The sequence below is a fragment of the Triturus cristatus genome, chromosome 2_2 (assembly GCF_964204655.1).
Source record: "Triturus cristatus chromosome 2_2, aTriCri1.1, whole genome shotgun sequence".
NCBI lineage: Eukaryota > Metazoa > Chordata > Amphibia > Caudata > Salamandridae > Triturus > Triturus cristatus.
Window position 1 is genome coordinate 329264742 of NC_140582.1, and position 19154 is coordinate 329283895.

Below are 19154 nucleotides of genomic sequence, written 5' to 3' on the forward strand. Positions count from 1 at the left end.
CACCTGTCAAATACTGTTGAGTTACTTCCCGGAGGGAAATCGGGATTCCCGGTAATTGGAGTCACCGGGGAGAGAAATGTCAGCCAGTTCTTGGTGCATGACACTTTATCCCACGCTCTCATTGTAGGTATTGTTACTGGAGAGGAATATAATCCCCAAGCCCTGTGTTTACGCTGGAGCCAAATCTCCCTCCAGATGTTGACTACCGCAACAGTTAGATCCATTAAGGACCAGTGTTTTTCTGATAATGACCGGATCCATTCCTGAATATAACGTAAATGTGTGCCTGTAGGTATCTGTGAATTAAAGGCAGGCCCACTCCTCCTTCGCGTGTCGACCATGCCATATGTGCAAGGGCTACACGTGGTTTATTACCGCCCAAGACAAATCTATTAATGGCTGGTTTTTAAAGAGCGCATTTCTTTCTGGTACCTCTAGGTGGGCACCTCTTGCCCCCCCTTGGAAATCTGTTAGAGGACACTCCATTAACTCAAACAAAGGCTTGTGGAGCATTATATATGCAACTAACCCACTTGATGAAGCCCTCTCCAAACCCAAAGTGCTGTAGCGTGTCAAAAAGGTTAGACCACCGCACCCAATCGAAAGCTTTTTCAGCGTCGATAGAGAGGAATATCGCCTCTTTCTGCGATCGGTGTATGACATCCATGAGATGGAGCAGTCGCTTTGTACTGTCCCCTCCTTGTCGGTGGGGATGAAACCGGACTGATCAGCCCCGCCATCAGTGGGTTTAACCGGGTCACTAGGATTCCTGCAAATATTTTGGTGTCAATATTTAATAAAGAAATAGGACGGTATGAACCACAGTCCGTCGGGTCTTTTGTTGGTTTAAGGATGACAGATATCGAGGCTTCCAACACAGAATCTGTTAGTAAGGCTGTATCTAGGGAGGAATTAAATAAACGTGTCATTACAGGGGTGCCAATTCTGGGCCGAACATCTTATAGAATTGTGCTGTGAACCCGTCGGGCCTGGTGATTTATGAAACTGGAGGCGTGCAATTGCTGTTATTACCTCTTCTATATGGATTTTCTGATCTAGCTGTTCTACAAGTGTCCCTGGGAGTTTGGGCACTGGTATATCTCATAGACATATACTAGGTGGGGTTTGGGCTGCGTCCGACTCAGAACACAATGTTTGATAGAAATTTTGGAACACTCCTGCTATGTCTCGATCAGCATGCACTATATTACCTGTGACATCTTTTAATGCTCTTATTGAAGTCACGATCGTCTTTGCCCTAAGCCTTTGTGCTAGCATTCTCCCACATTTGTCGTTACTTAAGAATAACTTGTGTTGTAATCTCAGGAGAGCGTATTCAGCTCTGTCTAAGTCAAGACGCTTCAGCAGAAGCTTTTTGTTCTCTGATGCCTTCCACACTCTGGGGGCTTCCTTCCGCTAGTGTATCATTTCCAGCTCAACCGCTTCTTGCTCTATGCTCTCCCGCTTTTCACAACGTAATTTGTTTTCCACTGCCGAAATTGCAATGCATTCACCTCTAATTACTAATTTAAGCACCTCCCAGAGCGCTGCTAAAGACGTGGTTACCACATCGTTAATGCGCATGTAATCTAGGATTTTTGCACGACCTTCTCCACTACTATTTTGGATTGTAAATGACTATCCCTCAAACACCACCCCTCAGGATTAGGAGGATGTATGTTCTGATGTAGTGACACCGTGATTATGGCATGATCCGAGAGAGAACGTGGTTCAATGGTAGGGTCAGAGAGGTTTGGGGCCAGGGCAGACGTGGCTAAAAAGCGATCTATGCAGGCGTATGTTTTATGAGCTGCTGAGTAATGTGTGTAGACTCTTATGCCTGGGTGGTGACTGCGCCATATGTCTTGGAGCCTGTGATCTGCAAGCCAGTGCAAACCTTCTGCAGAAAAGGACCCTGTCTGCGCGTATCACTGCCCAGACTGATCTAGAGCATTATCCATAACCAGGTTGAGATCCCCCCTATTAAAATAGCTGCATCTGTATATGCCATAACTTCTCCGAGGGCTTTGCGTATGAAGGGCGCTTGTTGTATGTTCGGGGTGTATATGCTAGCGAGCGTGAAGTGCTCTGAATCCCATTGTATCATGACTGCCAGTAACCGTCTTCTAATTTCCGCAAGTGTAGCGACTAGTTTACCAGTGAACTTTGCACTGAAGAGGATGGCGACTCCCTTAGTCTTCTGAGACGTGTTGGAGGACCATAGTTGGCGGAGAAACCTTCGGGAGCGCATGCACTGTGTATCTTGCTGTAGGAGGTGGGTTTCCTGCAGGAGGCAGATTTCCCCACCAGAATTTTCCGACAGGATCCCTGAGCGCTCTACTGGATGGTTAAGGTCTCGAACACTGAGGCGAACAATATTCAGGGTCCTACCCATAAGTTGTGTGTAAGGGGGGACAAGTGCTTGGATCCACCTAAGCCCTGCATGGTGCTAACTCAAAATAAGCCATCATAGCCTCTACCGTGCCCTCTATACCATACTATCAGACCTTGATGCGGAGGAGAAGTGAACACAAATAAAACCCCATACCAAACAAACCCCAATAAGACTTTTGCCAACACAAACTAACAAACATTTGTAACACAGCAGGCGACAGTTCGTCAAATGTAAAAGGATTTTCGGGTGGAGTGCGCCGGTTTCTTTCCGTCATCCTCACGGCGAAGAGTTATCTTGAGCCGCCTAGTTGACTCAAAAAGAAAAGAGAGGAACTGACTTGCCAGGGGGGTGTCCTCCGGCACCAACCTGCCCAAGAGCTCCCTGGGCCCCAGTGGAACCGGTCAGGGGGGCTGGACGTTCTTGTGAGCTGGCCAGAGCTTCAATCACTGCTTTTCTCTCATTTGCTATTGTTTCGAGATCTAGCTTGTGGCTGGTGGAGCGTCCCCGATCTTGCGCCAACGAGAGTCTTTCATGGTGTCCCTCCTCATGTATCTGCTGCGGTCTTCTTGGGAGGCCTCCGTACTAAGGCCCGACACTTCGTAGGCCTCTTTTAGGGATTTGATCTTCCACAGCTTGTCTTTGTGTCTGAATATAATGCAAAAAGGATGCCCCCATGAGTGCGAGATACCTTTTTCTCTAAGGTACGTGGTAACAGGTCAGAATTCTCTGCGCTTGAATAGTGTAGTTAAGGAGAGATCCTGGAAGAAGAGCAGCGTATGGCCCCTGAACTGCACTGAGTGGGCGTTCCTCGCTTGTCGGATGATGGTCTCTTTAATCTGGAAATCATGTACAGCAGACCAAAATATCTGGCGGGGGCTTTATTGCTTTTGGGCAGTCCCTCTCGATGCACCCTGTCAATCTGTATATCAGAGAGACCCTCGTCTCCCAACACATGTCTGAAGAGAGCAAGGTCGTACGCTCGAATGTCATCCCCTTCGGCTTGCGATGGTACTCCCCGGATGTGCATGTTGTTTCTCCTCGAGCAATTTTCTAGATCCTCAGTGGCCGCCTGCAAATCGATATGCTGCTACCTTAGTCACAGGATCTCTTGCTGCATCATCTCCAGCTCTTCATCTCTGCTGGTTTCTCTTTCTTCCAAAGATGCTACCCGGTCTCCTACCTCGTCTAGGTCTTTTGGTACATCTTTTTGGTCAGCTGATAACTGGGATTGCAGTGCCAGGAAGTCTTCGCAAAGAGAGGTGAAATGCGAGGTCATAAAGGCCTTGGTCGCCGGAGCATCGGGAGCTTCTCCCCCATCTTTATGCTATTCATCCCCCACAGAGCTGCTTGCCGGGGCACCAGTCAGTCATTGTTTCGTTAACGTGTCTCCGTTGCCGAATGGTCTTTTTTGATCCTGGTCATCGCCATGGGTATCGTGCGAGGTTGAAGCGTTTGCTACTGTGGGTTCGGGGACAGCGGGTGTTGTTCTTAGTCCTCAATTTCTTCCCCTTCGACCCCTCCGCAGGCTGTGTTGTTTCCCTTTTTGTGCCAGCCCTATCTAGTGATCAGAAAAGGGGCGCACCCAGTGGGGTTGGATACATTCTACAACTTTCACTCTCTATATCTGCCTGTCGGTCTTCAAAGAGCTCGGAGTAACGTTCTCTACTATACCCCGCAGTTCACTTGTGTATATTGTGCAGGTGTATATGCGCTCCGTGGGCCTGCGCAGCTAGCGCTCCTCTCACCAGGATCCGTAGGTCGCAGTATGGCATAGCTGCAGCTTGTGGGGAGCATTCCGCTGTCTCTTGCCCCTTTGCTCTGTTTAGCGGAATCTTTTCATGGCCGGAGTTTTCTAAGGACTTCGGGCTAGGTAGGCGCTGTGTTAAACCGTGAAGGGCCCCTATAGGAGGCCCTACTTCCACCTTAAGTCAAGAAGGCCCACCGGGTCACACAAAGTTCTCATGGTGCCTATTGTAACTATCAATATAGCCAGCAGAAGCCTTTCCGTATTCTTCCCCCTCTCTGCCGGGCACCCAGCTTTCACCTTCATTAGCGCGCTCCTTAGTAAGCGTAGCGGGCGCTTCCTGGAAGGCTATTTTGTTGGGGTATTCTCCACCCCAGACTCACCACTCTCAACGGGGGGTCTGATTATGCTTGTGCTCTCAGCGCTCCTGCGCTGCTTCGGCCACGTCTCCGAGGGTCCGGGAAGAGCCAAGCACTGCGCCGGTCTGCCACGCATTGCCTAGTCCTCACCACGCTAAATCCCTCGGCGCCCTCCTCCAGCACTTAAGGGTTTCTCTCCTCTGCCACCGGGACCTCAGGCCAGGAGTGGATGCGGCCCAGCTGATTGTCCCAGCCCTCACTCGCTATACGGAATCTGGGGATCACGGTTCGATCCCTGGCGCCGGCGGCAGATTAGCCGAGCACCATGTGACTCTGGGCAATAGCTTGCTTAATCTTCCCGACGGACCCCAGAGTCTAGAGACCCTTACGGGTGATTGTTTGTGCTTTACAAATGTGGATTAATATTATTATTATTATCCGGGCGTGTGTAGCTTGTAGCGTCTCCGGGCCGGGCTCCTAAGTCCCTCGGAGGGCATGGGTGCCGATATCAAACTCTACTTTTCTGCACCCGCAATCTGTCGGGTTCAGCTCTCCGACTCCTCCAACTCTCCGATGTTTCTCCCGCGGCCCTACAACAGTAGTCTAGGGCTCTATCGATGCTCTCTCTGCTTGAGGCCCACCGCCTGGAGCCGTGAGCCCTGGAACCATGTTAGTAGGCCCCACACCACTCCTCCTCTGTCCAGCGAGATTTCTTGCCTGCGCGGTTCTACAGATCCAGCTCAGAGGGAACGCGGGATGCACCGAACCACCGGTGTGCTCGTTTTATCAACAAAAAAAAATGTCCCCAGGCAGAAATACGATGCTTTATGTCGTGGTGCTGGAGAGACTCCGATGTACATCTCACACGACCGCCATTTTGGCCAAGCCCCCTATTTATTTACTTTAAAACAATTAATAAACTATTACTTTTAATTTATGTTAAAAGTTTAAAATAATATAAAAAATAAAAATATATATTAATGATTTAAAATATAAAAAATGTATAATAAATTTAAACATTAAACTATTGGGAAAATATTTAAACTTAAATTTCACAATAGAATCAGTGCAACAGTAGGGAAAGTGTTGGATAGCAAAGGGGTAAAAATAACTATTCCCACTCCAATGAGTGCAAAAGTAGGGCAAGTGTTGGATAGCGGAGGAATTACATTTACTATTCCAACTCCAAGTGAGTGTAACAGTAGGGAAAGTGTTGGATAGCGGAGGGGTAAAAATTACTATTCCCACTCAAGTAGGAGCCACAGTAGGGAAAGTGTTGGATAGCAGAGGGGAACTAATTAGTATTCCCATTCCACTGAGTGCAACAGTAGGATAAGTGTTGGATAGCGGAGAGTTAAATAATACTATTCCCACTCCAGTGAGTGCAACAGTAGGGAAACTGCTGGATAGCGGAAGGTTAAACATTACTATTCCCACTCCAGTGAGTGCAACATTAGGGAAAGTGTTGGATAGCGGAGAAACAAAATTAAACCTCAAAATAATAAAACACAATTACAACGTATTTTTTAATTAAAAACTATTACTATTAACAACTAATAGTTAAATAATTAAAATGTATTTATTACCTACCCTTTACCCCTTTAAAAGTAAAAACAACACACACAAAAATAAACAATTTCCCAAAATAAATATCGAATAATTAACAACTATATATTAATTAATTAAACACAAATAACTCCCCACCCTTTACACCTATAAACACCACAACACACACCTAAACTTAATTACACAATTACCATAATTCATTACCAATAAATTAATTAAAATTAACTAACAACCGATTATTATTTCATCAGTTAAAAATAAATTACTTCCCACCCTTCCCACCTTTTACACCTATAAACCGCAGAACACTCACCTAAAATTAATTACACAAATACAAAAATTAATTACCAATTAATTAATTAAAATTAACAACCAATTATTAATTCATAAATTAAAAATTAATTCCCACCCTTTACACCTATAAACACCACAACACACACCTAAAATTAATTACACAACTACCATAATTATTTACCAATTAATTAATTACCTATTAATTAACAACCAATTAATAATTCATAAATAAAAAATAAATTACTTCCCACCATTTACACTTATAAACACCACAACTGACACCTAAAATTAATTACACAACTACCATAATTACTTACCAATTAATTAAATAAACTTAATGAACAACCAATTATTAATTCATAAATTAAAAATAAAATACTTCCCACCCCTTACATCAGAAACACCACAACACACACCTAAAACTAATTACACAACGACCATAATTAATTACCAATTAATTAGAATCAATTAACAACCAATTATTAATTCAATTCAATTCAATTCAAATAGACTTTATTCGGATTTCAAAAAACCATCCATAAAAGCACAAAAACAAAATTTTAAAATACACATTAGGTACTACAATTTTGGGCCACAGCTTGTTACATATAAAAATATAATTTAGAAAAAACAACAGTGGAAACACAATTGGCCTTCTTGCTAAGCTGTACATAAGACCATCATACATACAATATATAGGGGTATGCAAAAAAGATGGCTATAAATTTTATGAAGGCAAGACAAATGCAATATATTAAGTTGTGCAAATCATGCTTTAAAGTGCAAAATGCATGTCTAGACAAAATTAATCAATTTTCAAAGACCTGCGTGAGCGTACAATAGCGTTAAGAAAGCTACTAACTCTAAAAATTAATTCGTCTGATCCCAACATTAAAAAGTGTCTATAAGCATAGTTGTGGTCAGTCAAGTCATATTTCCTACAGTATGGAATTAGGTAGTGCCTTGTAAATTTCATGTAGAAACCACAGCCAAAAATGAAATGGAGCATACTCTGGGTTCCACCATGGTCACAAGGACAATTTAATTTTTCCAAGTTTTTAATGTAACCCAGTGGGAAGCAGATAAGATTTACAATGCTCCTGTCCCTGAATCTAAATAATAGAATCCTATTCCACCTGCCCAATTTTTTACATAGATAGTGCTGCGGTGACATAGGAAATTTTATATGTGGTTCCCGGATTAATAAGTAGTTGATTGTAGATTGTTTCACGGAGTCTGCTCTTTCCCTCTCGTTGTGAAAATACTGATAGAGTGCCCTTCTCACCAGGTTTTTATGGGAGCCGTCAATCTGGTCGGGGTATGTAAAAAGATGACCATAGTTGACGCTCACAATTATTAATTAGTTAATAAATTACTTTACACATTTAACACTATAGCATCTCAATTAAACAAATATTAATAAATGAAAAATAATCAATAAACTTAATATAAATAAATTACTTCCCACCCTATACCCCTATAAACCCACAACCCGCTACGGAAATGAAAATGCAAAATTCAAATTAAAAAAAAATTATTAACTACTAAAACGATATTTTTTAACAACTATATTTTTGCAAACGATGTTAAACACTTTGACATTTTTAAAATCAATATTACTTACCTTAAGTCGATATTCTTGACCACGATATTCTTGCTGTCGATATAACTGACCCACAATATTAATGACTCGATATTTGTGTAACTCAATATTTTTTACTCGATATTCTGTCTCTGCACCATTGCTAGACACGGCTGATGTTTACTGATCGGGCCACACAGTTCCAAGAGTTCATTCATGCCATGATCTATTTATGTATTAATTGGGGCTGAACAAACCATGACAAGCATTCTCTCCTTATAGCACACTCACTGCCACTTCTCACTCCCAGATCACAAATGCAGCACAGTTATAGAGCGCCCCAGATGCCTATGGTGAATGACTGCTCAGCCTCTCAACTGCAGCAGCAGAGAAAGATACAGGCACAGTGCCAACGTGTTAATAAAAGTAACAGAAACATTCAATCAATATAGAAGGGGGATGGGAGCCCACAGCCTCACCTCCCAGCACAGTTCTCCCCTTAGCATCATGGTAAATGCAGTTCACTGTAAATGCTTACTTGAATATTAGCTGTATACAGAGCAATGGTCACTTATTCCAGTTGCATCTGTGTTCTGTGCAACTGTGTGTGAAGGACGTCTACAGTTGGCAAAATATTGTGAAGACAACAGTAAATGAAAATACGATGATTACAGATGAGAGGGTGCGTTGTGTGTTTGGGGGTTGTGAAGGGAAGGAGATGCGAGATAGTGCATTCAGGAGTCAGAGGAAGGAGGCTGCTGAAGATGGTAAGATATGCAGATGGACAAGATGTGGAGAGAAAAGGGTGCACTTGTCTAACATAGGATTAGCATAATTGGCATGATTGAGACACTCTGACGGCCACTACCCCTTCCAAAGGCTTCAGTAATGTTTAATTCACAGTCTCACAATGTCAGAATTGAAACATGTTATTTAGTCTATTAACCTTCTTGCTTTCTCAAATTTGCTTCAAAATGCGCTATTTACCTCCTTATGACTGTTGGGCTCACTCGCTCGTGTTTGCACCTACAACTTTCAAAAGTTACCACCCGACACTGTATTAGATGAAAAGACAAACCTCTAGATGGGAGAGTAATGGATTTAGAAATATCTCAGATTTTTTAAGTCTTGATTCTTGGAAAGATTAGACTAAAGTTGAGCCTGCTTTTAGGCACCATAAAATAATGATGGAATACTCCTTTATTAGGATAAGATATTTTTTGCATGAACTGGATCATAGAAAAATCTAGACAAGTTTAGATCTGGTTGAAGATTTGCTAGAGACTAGAACGCACATATCCCTTATTTGCTGGGTAGCCTTATGAGTCAGAAGAAGGGCAATGAGGCATTGTTGAAGGCTTGTGATAAGTGGTAGTCCAAAGAGGGCCTCCAGATGTCGGTAGAGACCTGGAATAAGATCAGTTACATTTTTCTTTAATGAAGGGGGCAAATTTCCATTGAATGCAATTCTATACAAAATGGTTGTTCTAGAACCCCAGCTTATTTGCACAAAATTAGCCCCAGATACTGGAACGTTGTTTAGGAGGGGGGTGGGGCAACTGGACACACATCATCTGGGACTGCCTAAAAATAAATCAGTTTTGGGTTGAGATTCAGGAACATTGCCTCCATACATTAGAGATTGAACATCCAATGGATGCCCAGTCAACGGTTTTGGGGTATTCTCCCGATGTCAAAATAGAACCACCGCAGAAGAAACAATTATTTATAATTGCCTTCGTAGCGTGATCAATAATTCTCCAAAAGTGATTCCTACTTTCCAACAATGGCAGTCTAAAATGTAAAACATTAAGGAATTAGAATACCGCTATGCATTAAGGTCTGGAACGCACAACACAACAAACAAAGTATCATATTAGAAATTAATCAATACGATATGCGGGACAGTATGCAATGCATGGCTTTCCATTGGCTTTAATACACCCTATTTCTGCTGTATGTGGCATGTGTATATTTTTTCTTTTTTTCTGTTTTCCATCATGATGTAATGTTTTAATGAAATGTGGTTTGTTGGCTGTATGAACTCTTCCAATAAAAAATAATGTAAAAAAATTATCTTCCAAGGGAAAGATTCACTTTTGATCCTCATACGAAGAGAAAGGTAGGTGTTAAACATGTTTTCTAGTTTAAAGGGCTAGCACAATTGCCTGTTCCTCAGACATAACTCACTCTCAGACTTGCAAATTGTTAGGCCCATATTTATGGCAAGCCAACAAGTAACCTTGCTGCTTTGCGTGATAGGGAAAGGGCAGGAATGTGCCGTATTTAAAAGAAAATGACTCATTCCTGCCTTTGTCCCGGCTCTAGTGCTGTTTTGGCTGCCTAGAACCAAGGCAGGCACCGTTGCACTATGGTGCAAGGGTGCCTGCGTTATAAGGAGGATTGTTTTTGTGCAGGAAGGGGCAACTTCCTGCACAAAAATAATCCCCCTGAGGCATTTTCCTCTTTCTATGTGTGCTGCAGAATGCAGCACACATAGAAAGAGGATTTAACGAAGAGAGAAAAAAAAAAGATATTTCTCCCCGTTATGCCTTACCTGGGAAGGTGTAGACTTTTGGCGCATTTCCAGATATATCACTTTTGGTAAATCTGGGAATGCGTCAAAGTCCATGGATGTTGCATGGGAATACCCACACAACACCCATGGAATGCCTCTATGGTGCAGAGTAACACAATGCAGCGAATTGTGATCTTGCATGGCTTCATATATCAGATATTGGGCTTGCGTCACAATAGCAGCAATGTGCGCGGTGCAAGCTCGATGCAACCCCACTCATAAATATGTCCTTTAATGTTTTTCTCAAAGGCTAAGACTAGAACTACAATGGATAGATCAATAGATATGCGAATAGACAGACAGCATGTAAATTAGCTCAATATAAACTACACATTTGCCTGTGATGTGAATAAATGCACAAAGACCGGTATATTTAGAGGTAGAAATAATCAAGTATTAGTTGCAAATGTACACGACAAAAAAATGACACCTTATGTAGCAGAATGTTTTCAACAGTAGATGGAATACCCATTGGACATTTCTTTCCAATAATACTAAAATCTTTGTCAAGATTTGTCATCTTTGGCATTAAAATACAAAACTCCACCAAACCATCTACTGCTCAAAATGTTCTTCTTTACAGAATGGGTGGTAAATGCAAGGAGCTGCCTTCCAGCTTGTGTGGTTGGATGAAACCAATAACAATCAAACAAGCATGGGCAAGTCCAACAGGTCTGGCTTTTTGTTAGGGAAATTGTTTGGGGCCATAGTTAATGTTATATGGCACATTTCTGTCCTCTCCTTGCACTGGTTCAAAATGTGCTGCCATGGTACAATGGTGCCTGCGTTAGTGGCAGGATTGTTTTGTGCTAGGAACACCTTCCTGCACAAAAAAATCCTTAGAAGCTTTTTCCTCTTTCTATGTCTGCTGCAGAATGCAGCACAATTAGAGGCTCAAGAAGGATGATTCTTGGTAAATCTAGGAACGCGCCAAAATCCATGGGTGGATGTGTGGGAATACCCACGCTCCACCCTTGTAACGCCTTCCCAAGGCAGAGTTACTTGCGCTGCCTTGTGTTGCTCCAGATTCACCAAGCAAGGCAGGGCCACATAAGGTGGCGTTGCTTATTAAGTCTTATTTAGGGATTGTGTTGCCCTTTCGACATCCTGTGGGGACGCAAGGCCGACAAAATGCTTTGATACATCTGGCTCTTGCTTTGTATTGTAAGTGGTGAACTCAAAAATCAACCCCAACAAAATATAAAGAGGCTGCCATGCTATGAGCAATGTCTGAAGTGCATAAAATAATTTCCTTTTTTTGTCTTATTTAACATAGGAAGAGAAACTGAAATAACAGGATGTCAGAGAACAACGAGGTCAGTGTTAACCTTCTTCTAATGGGAAGAACACAAAGTGGGAAGAGCTCTTTGGGAAACAGCCTTCTGGGCAGCAATGAGTTTGAGAGCCGGCTCGCCGCCAGTTCTGTCACCACAAAGTGCCGCCTTCTCAGCTGCCGGATACCAAACTTTGGTAGGCGTCTTGGGAAGGAGTTGGGTCTACGGGCACATGTCCTAGACACACCTGGAGTCCCGCACAGCCAGTTCAGCCAGAAGCAGGTGAAGCCGGAAATAGGGTCAGCACTACTGCATCACTTCCAGAAGGGACTCCACATGGCCCTGCTCGTCCTGAGAGCTGACCTCCCACTCTGCGAAGAAGATTACCATCACACCCTGCAGCTAGTTGAGGTAATTGAAGCACTGTGTATTTAAAGGATCTATGCATCAATTTTAGGCACATAGGGGCATATTTACAAGCCCCTATTGCCACCACAACGTCACTTTTCACAACGTTGTAGTGGCGATAGGGATTTTGCCTCATTTACAAGGCAGAGTTAAGCCACTTAACATGGCTTAAAGCTGCCTTGGAAATAAGGAACCCTTTCACGCTATACTTAGTGTGAAAGGGGAGGTCAATGTGTGTTGCGGTGGGCGTTCCACAGCAACACCCACTGATTTTGATGCTGCCCCATATTTACAAGGGTGGCATAAATATGAAGCAGCACCAAAATTAAGATCAGGCAAAACCTGGTCTTACCCAGGCAAAACGAGGAGAAATGTTCAATTGCTCCTAGTTTTTGCTGTTCCCATGTGTGCTGCGTTGTGCAGCACACATGGAAACAGCAAACGCCATTAATTGCTTATGTGCAGGAAGGTGTCCCTACCTGCACATAAACAATCATTTAAAAAAATTACGTTTTGCAACTTCTATATGTGCTGCATTAAGCAGCACACATAGAAGTTACAAAACGCCATTTAAAGGTTGTTTATGTGCAGGAAGGGGCACCTTCCTGCACATAAACAATCTTCACCTGCAATGCAGACACCTTTGCCCTATGGTGCAAGGGTGCCTGCATTGGCCTTAGGCAGCTAAATTAGCGCCAGCACAGGGGTAAACACAGGGCTGGACCATGTTGTTGCAAATATGGTGCAGCCCTGCGTTTCAGAAGTGACGGAGTGCGGAGTTTAGCCAAGGAGGCTAACGCCGCGCTGTGCCACTTCCTTGTAAATATGCCCCTTTCTGTTTTATTGTGAGGTGGCCAGGACAATAAAGCAATTGTACGATAGGATGATATGGTAAGAATCGTAAGAAAGACAAACTGAAAGCAATCCTCACTTCACTCGGTTGTATCAAATAGGTAATTATATACCTTAACTCATTTACAGAGGCCCTGTGTGTACTCTACTGTCCTGTTAGCTGCAACCTAAGCGACAGACTTCCCTAGGTTCTGGGTAAGTCCTGGGTATCCCTTTTGATCTTGTGGGGTGCAGGAACCAGCTCTCCCTGACCATTGGAGGAGCCTTTCAGATTTCTAAATACAGGGGAGTGTATGCACAGTCCTCAGGACTCTCCAAGGCAGACAGGGAATCCCTCCAACAGCAGTCTCCCTCTTCTGTTCTGCTTGTCTGCTCGACTCCAGGCAGCACTCTGATTCTCAGCTGATGGGACCCACAGATTATAGGTAAAACCTAGTGGTTGGCTAACTCCCTGAATCTATCCATGCAAAGCTCTCAAGCTGTTACCTCCCAGGCTTTTCAGCACTTCTTTTACTTTACGATTAAGGCTATCCCAGAAAGTACTATTTTTAAAATGGTGCAAGTAAGTTGAAGTCAATATAAGCCCCTCTAGGGCTTGGGCATTCTAATCAGGGGCCTCCCTCTCGGCTGCAGCTGCAATCTAGAGTACCCCCTGGGTACATGGAGCTAGTGTACTGGGGAAAAGGGCAATATCACAGGCTAACTTAACACACTGCATGATTGGGTTGCCTGTACATAAAACATATGTTTTTTTTCCATTCCTCTCCTACTAAAATTGAATAAACATTGTATGTTGGACCTCTCCTCCTTGCTGCTCTCCACCTGGTCCCCAACGTTCAAGCTCTCATCATCTATAACTCGCCACTTTTCATGTGCTTGAATTCTCCAGTCTGCTGCTATGTCCATGCGACACACATGTTTTTCTGTATTGCTCATTGAGGCCTTTACCACCCTCCACCCTCCTTTGTTCTTTTGTCTGTGATTCATCAGAGCCCGATCTTATGATCTCACAACATGATTAGAACTCATAACTCATGTTCCTTCTCTTTCTCTGCTCTTCAGCACTTTTAGTTAATGTCCCTCTTGTGCCTCGTTTATTTCTTTATCTCTATTAACTCAGATTACCTTCTCTTCACTATCATTTCAAGGTTCCTTGTTTATTGTGTTTAATTGTATGCATAATCTTCCATCTTCTTTGTACGAGCATATTTTATTGCCCAAAGCTCTTTTGGCTCATTGAAGTATGTGAAGTGTCCACTCATCAAGGCATTAAGGATGCAAGCGTTGAGACAATGAAAAGCGAGGACCATTAAAACTCGCCAGAATTAGAAAAGAAATTAAGAGGCATATTTATAAGAAAGTCACGCAGCGCAGCAAATCACCTTGCTGCACCTTGTGACAGGGAAAGGGCAGGAATGCGCCGTATTTAAAAGAATACAATGCATTCCTGCCTTTGTCCCTGTGCTTGCGCCATTTTGGCTGTCTAGTGCCAATGCCGGCACCCTGCGAGGGGGCCTGCGATGTGAGGAGGATTGTTCTTGAGCAGGAAGGGGCACCTTCCAGCACAAATACAATCCTCTGGGGCATTTTCCTCTTTCTATGTGTGCAGCACATATTGAAAGAGGAAGTAATGTGTAGAAATCAAGATATTTCTCCTCATACGCCTCACCTGGGAAGGCGTAGCATTTTGGCGCATTACCAGGTCTACCACTTTTCTTACATATGGGAATGCATCAAAATCCATGGATTTCGCTTAGGAACACCCACACAGCACCCCTGGAATGCCAACCTGGCGCAAAGTAATGCAACACAGTGATTCGTGATTCGTTGTGTTACTCTGGATTTATAAAGCCACTCAGGACCACGCAAGGTGGCCTTGCGCTGCTTCATAAATTGCATTTTGGGCTAGCGCCACGCATGCACCATATTGCATGGTGTAAGTGAGACACAACCCAACTCATAAATATGCCCCTACCTTTTCATGATAACCAGGATCGAACTGGGACAGGCCTGGGCACCAAAATAAAAGTGGCTGCCATTAGTGAGTTAGATAACGAAGAAAATGGTCCATGGTTGAAAATGTTGAAGATTTTGAACTTGTAAAGACAAGTTGTATTGGTGTTTTGAGCGATATGGAAGCCTGCATGGATTTGAGCTCGCTGCAGGCAATGTTTGTTTTAATAGCAGGAAAATCCAACAGTAAAAAGTGGACCAGCCGACTATAAAACAGGCGCACAAACAGCCACAAACCAGTCCACACACTTACCTATCAGACCTGCCCTTCGGACACTGCCTTATTGCTCTATAGGCCAGTCCAACCTTGACGATAACAAAATTGTATGTAGCCGATGCAATCGGTTATTTGTCTCATTATGTTTTTTTAAAGCACCAGTGCTTTCATCCATCTCATACATGGAAAGCAAGTACCTTCTTATTTTGCAACATTTATTTATTTAGTTTAAATATCCGCCGTATAACACCAGTGGATAGTTGTATAGTAAACAATTTGAAATTAAAGCAGCAAGATCAAACGTAGTCCGTACAGAGAGTAGGTCCCAGAAAGTTCCCAGGATCCCAAAGCCACAGCATTAACCATAAAGGAGTCATGCTGGAGGGGTACCTTCTTTTTAAAATATGTTTATGTTATCTGTGCATGGACACATTTTTTATTTCCCAGTTCATAAGCTTAAACAATCTTTTCAGTTTTTTTATTGTTCTATCATTATTGTTCATACTCTGTGTATGTTGGTATCAAATTCTTAAAATGCATTGATGACCCCAACATTATCAGATGTAATGGCAAGAAACACATTTCTGGTAATAACTGAACTAAATATAGGAGAGGAACCTGTAGTTTCATGTGGGTTAGCAATGACAGAACCTTTTGGCTCCTGATGGACTCCGTAGAACTGTGATGTAAGCATTAGAGCCTAGTGAAGTGAATGCAGGTTTATAATGTTGAATTTGCGTTACACACAGAAAAATAAAGATGTGTTATACTAAGCTCCGTGTGTCGCATAGTCATTAGCTGGTACCCAGGCTGGGAAGGACACTATAGAACCAATCTTTAATCCGCACCTCTTTTACAAACCCAATTTAGACTAGACTGCATGCCTCATTTCTTACTTGTCTGATTGCAGTGCTGTGTTCTTGTGTTACACTACAGAATAAGGGACTCCAATCCATTTCAAATAGCACTCAAGATAAGGGACTCCATTCCATTTCAAATCTGGCAGGCTATATTCCTTCTACATTTTTGGAAGAGTTGAATAAAGGTTCAACTTTTTAAGCAACTCCTTCTCGAAATGTAAGGCTCTCTACTGCTAGGTATCTGAGCAGACTAGCGCCTGCCAGGGCATGGCCTTGCCAAAGGGAATCAAACATTGGGAAAGCCAAAAGTTCTGGCCACTGGCATTTCCTGTCTATCTTTTGACTTTGTCGATACTTGTTTTGGTATGTTTTTTCCAAAACAGTATCATTGGGGAGGCTGCTGAGCCCTCATCAATCTAAAGAAAAACTTTTGCTAAAAGCAAACATATTTTTTAGTCCCAAAAAGCACATTGCCATTGAAGTCCATAGCACTTAAGGGAACTACTTTGTAGATGTGTGCCTTGTAAAAGGCAGAATGCCGACATTCACAGTGGAGTTAGCCAATGGCTGAAATGCGCTGAGAAACTGCCCCATGCTATTTATTATAGTGGGAGGAAGTAAAAAGTAAAATCCAAAACAATAGACCAGAGATGACGAGGAGTTGCTGAAAGCCTCTATAAGTAAATATATTATACATATAGTTTTAGAAAAATCAAAAGCTTTTGGCTATCACCACACCTAAAAATGAGCATTGATCTAGAGTCCAGTGGGGCCCTATATTCATTTCCTTCACTAGCAGAAAAGGAAAAAAAACGTCTCCCCACTTTTCTCACGTCAGTGCTGCAACACAAGAATTCCTAGTTCTGATTCATGGAGAAAGCTACACAGTGGATATCAGGGGCATACCTTCCAGGGGTGCTTAGGGTGTGACACCCCACAATAATTGCATTCTTGGCTTGGTAGCTGAATTGGAGGTCCTAAATCTAGTCTGCTATGTCTGTGTTGGTTTTTCTCGTCCACATTTCCCTAAGAGAAGGTTTTAACTTGCAAATTGTTTGGATCCAGAACTTCAAGATATATAGTGACTGATATGAGAAAGGTTTGTAAATCTGAGGCCCAAGAATCACTCCTAAGAATAGGTGCAGATTTACTACTTTTTGGCACTCAGAAACATTGTCAGTAGTAGTCTTGGAAAGCTGCACCAGTCTCAGGTCTCTAAACAACATACTACTAGCAATGTCTTGTGACATTTTGGACGTTTAGCGTTTTTGGATTTTTACTATTTCCAAAATGCCGATTGTACAGGCTAGAATGTTTTTCACTCTTTGTTCCACAGTAAGCTATTTTCTGTATGGAGAAATCCCTTCCCTTGCAGTCCACAAGCTTTTTAGGTGCTCCATTCCCCTTCCCACACTGGACGAAAATTTACCCCAATACTTTACTCGAGTAAATCTCCAACAGTTTCTAAGATGGGAAGAGGTCAGACAGGAGTTTTTTTTTAATGCTGACCAACGTGTCAGATTGTGGGTATTCTTTAACACTCAAATATATCATAATTTATCCTCCCACACCACACCCCTTGCACAGAGTTTACTACTGCATAATTGTATGAAGTTGTGATGCACAAATATGGCTATTATATGCAAGGTACTCGTAGTTGGATACTTGACAGGCATACGTTTTCGGTCATAAATGTTGCTTTGTGATTTGGGCCCACAATGAAATGCACATGGTCAGTGACTGGCTACCGTCCCCCCCCCCTTATGACCTCAGCACACCCCCAGAAACAGGAACATAAGCATGGTATCTTTGGAAGGCGGGAGGTCTCAAGACCCCCCGGCCGTATTTATTAAGTTATAAAACAATAACATTTTTATAATTGCATGATAAACCGTTATACAAAAATCAGCAGGACATTAGATACATTATTGTCAACAAGTGTGAATGACTATCCTTAACAAAGACTCTAATACAGATTGTTTCCTAACCGAGTCTAACATCCTCATCTGCATTTGTGTATACTAACATTTCTGGGCCAAATGGCAAGGTCGCTAACCGGTGTCAGGTCCTACTAGCTGCGCCTCAGATGTGCGCATGCGCAGCCGGGCCCGGTAATTACCCGGTCCACGCCGTGAACTTCATTTACCCACTAAAGGAGGGCCCTTACTCTGCGCCATCCGGTGACGTCATGAGTATGCGCGCGCGGGGTGGCTACCAGCCTAAGGAAAGCGTGACTCCCCAACCCGCGCCCCTTTGAAGCACCAGTTACCTTGCCCCTGAAGTTCTAGGAGGAGCCAATGGCCCCTCCCCCTGGGCGGGAACCTCCATAGGATGATGCCCGCCCCCTCAGACCTTAAAATAGTTGCTCACCGGTCATGACCTTACCGCATGCCCCATTCCTAATAAATACGACGACCTATGGGAAAAAATTCTAAAGTACAACTACACTGACTAAAAACAAAACATACATCATGTATAACACCGTAGAGCTACAAGGGAAAAAAGGCCTAGACATAATTGTACCAGTGACACTTAATACAGTACCATTCACTACATTGGGAGAAAAAAGGCCTACGATAAAGCATAATCAGCAACATAACTTTGCAATACAATATCGATCACTACAATGGGAGAGAAAGTCCTAAAAGAAAACCTCATCAGAAAAACCAACATTTCAGACCTAGTTTACCGTGCCTGAGAAAGTAAGTTCACCCCAACCTAGCAATTTACACCCTAAATCGGACTAGTAACGCATCAACCGCGTCCTACAGGGATGGTGGGTGGGGAAAAACACAAGGCCCCGAGCGCGGGGCACGTCCGGTGTGGGGGAGCGTCCAGGCAACAAGGGGGTCACCTGGGCGCTCCCCGCCTCTTTATTTCCTAGCGGCCCACCCCCCCCCCCCCCTTCCCCCCGACCCGGATGTCGATTAACGCCATCCGGGTCACGGGTGGGGTGGCAACCAATCGGTGACAGGGCGCGCCCCAGTGGACACGCCCCACCACCGAGAGGTC

At 43.3% G+C, this 19154-nt stretch overlaps 1 protein-coding gene across 1 annotated transcript in view; it reads left to right on the forward strand.

Moving 5' to 3' along the window:
* GIMD1 (GIMAP family P-loop NTPase domain containing 1) overlaps positions 1-19154 on the forward strand; it is a 69890-nt gene that overhangs the window by 18816 nt on the left and 31920 nt on the right. The window contains exon 2 of the mRNA XM_085643235.1: positions 11795-12203. Coding sequence (XP_085499361.1) covers positions 11817-12203 — 387 coding nt within the window. The 5' untranslated portion in view covers positions 11795-11816. The remainder of the gene's footprint in view (positions 1-11794; positions 12204-19154) is intronic.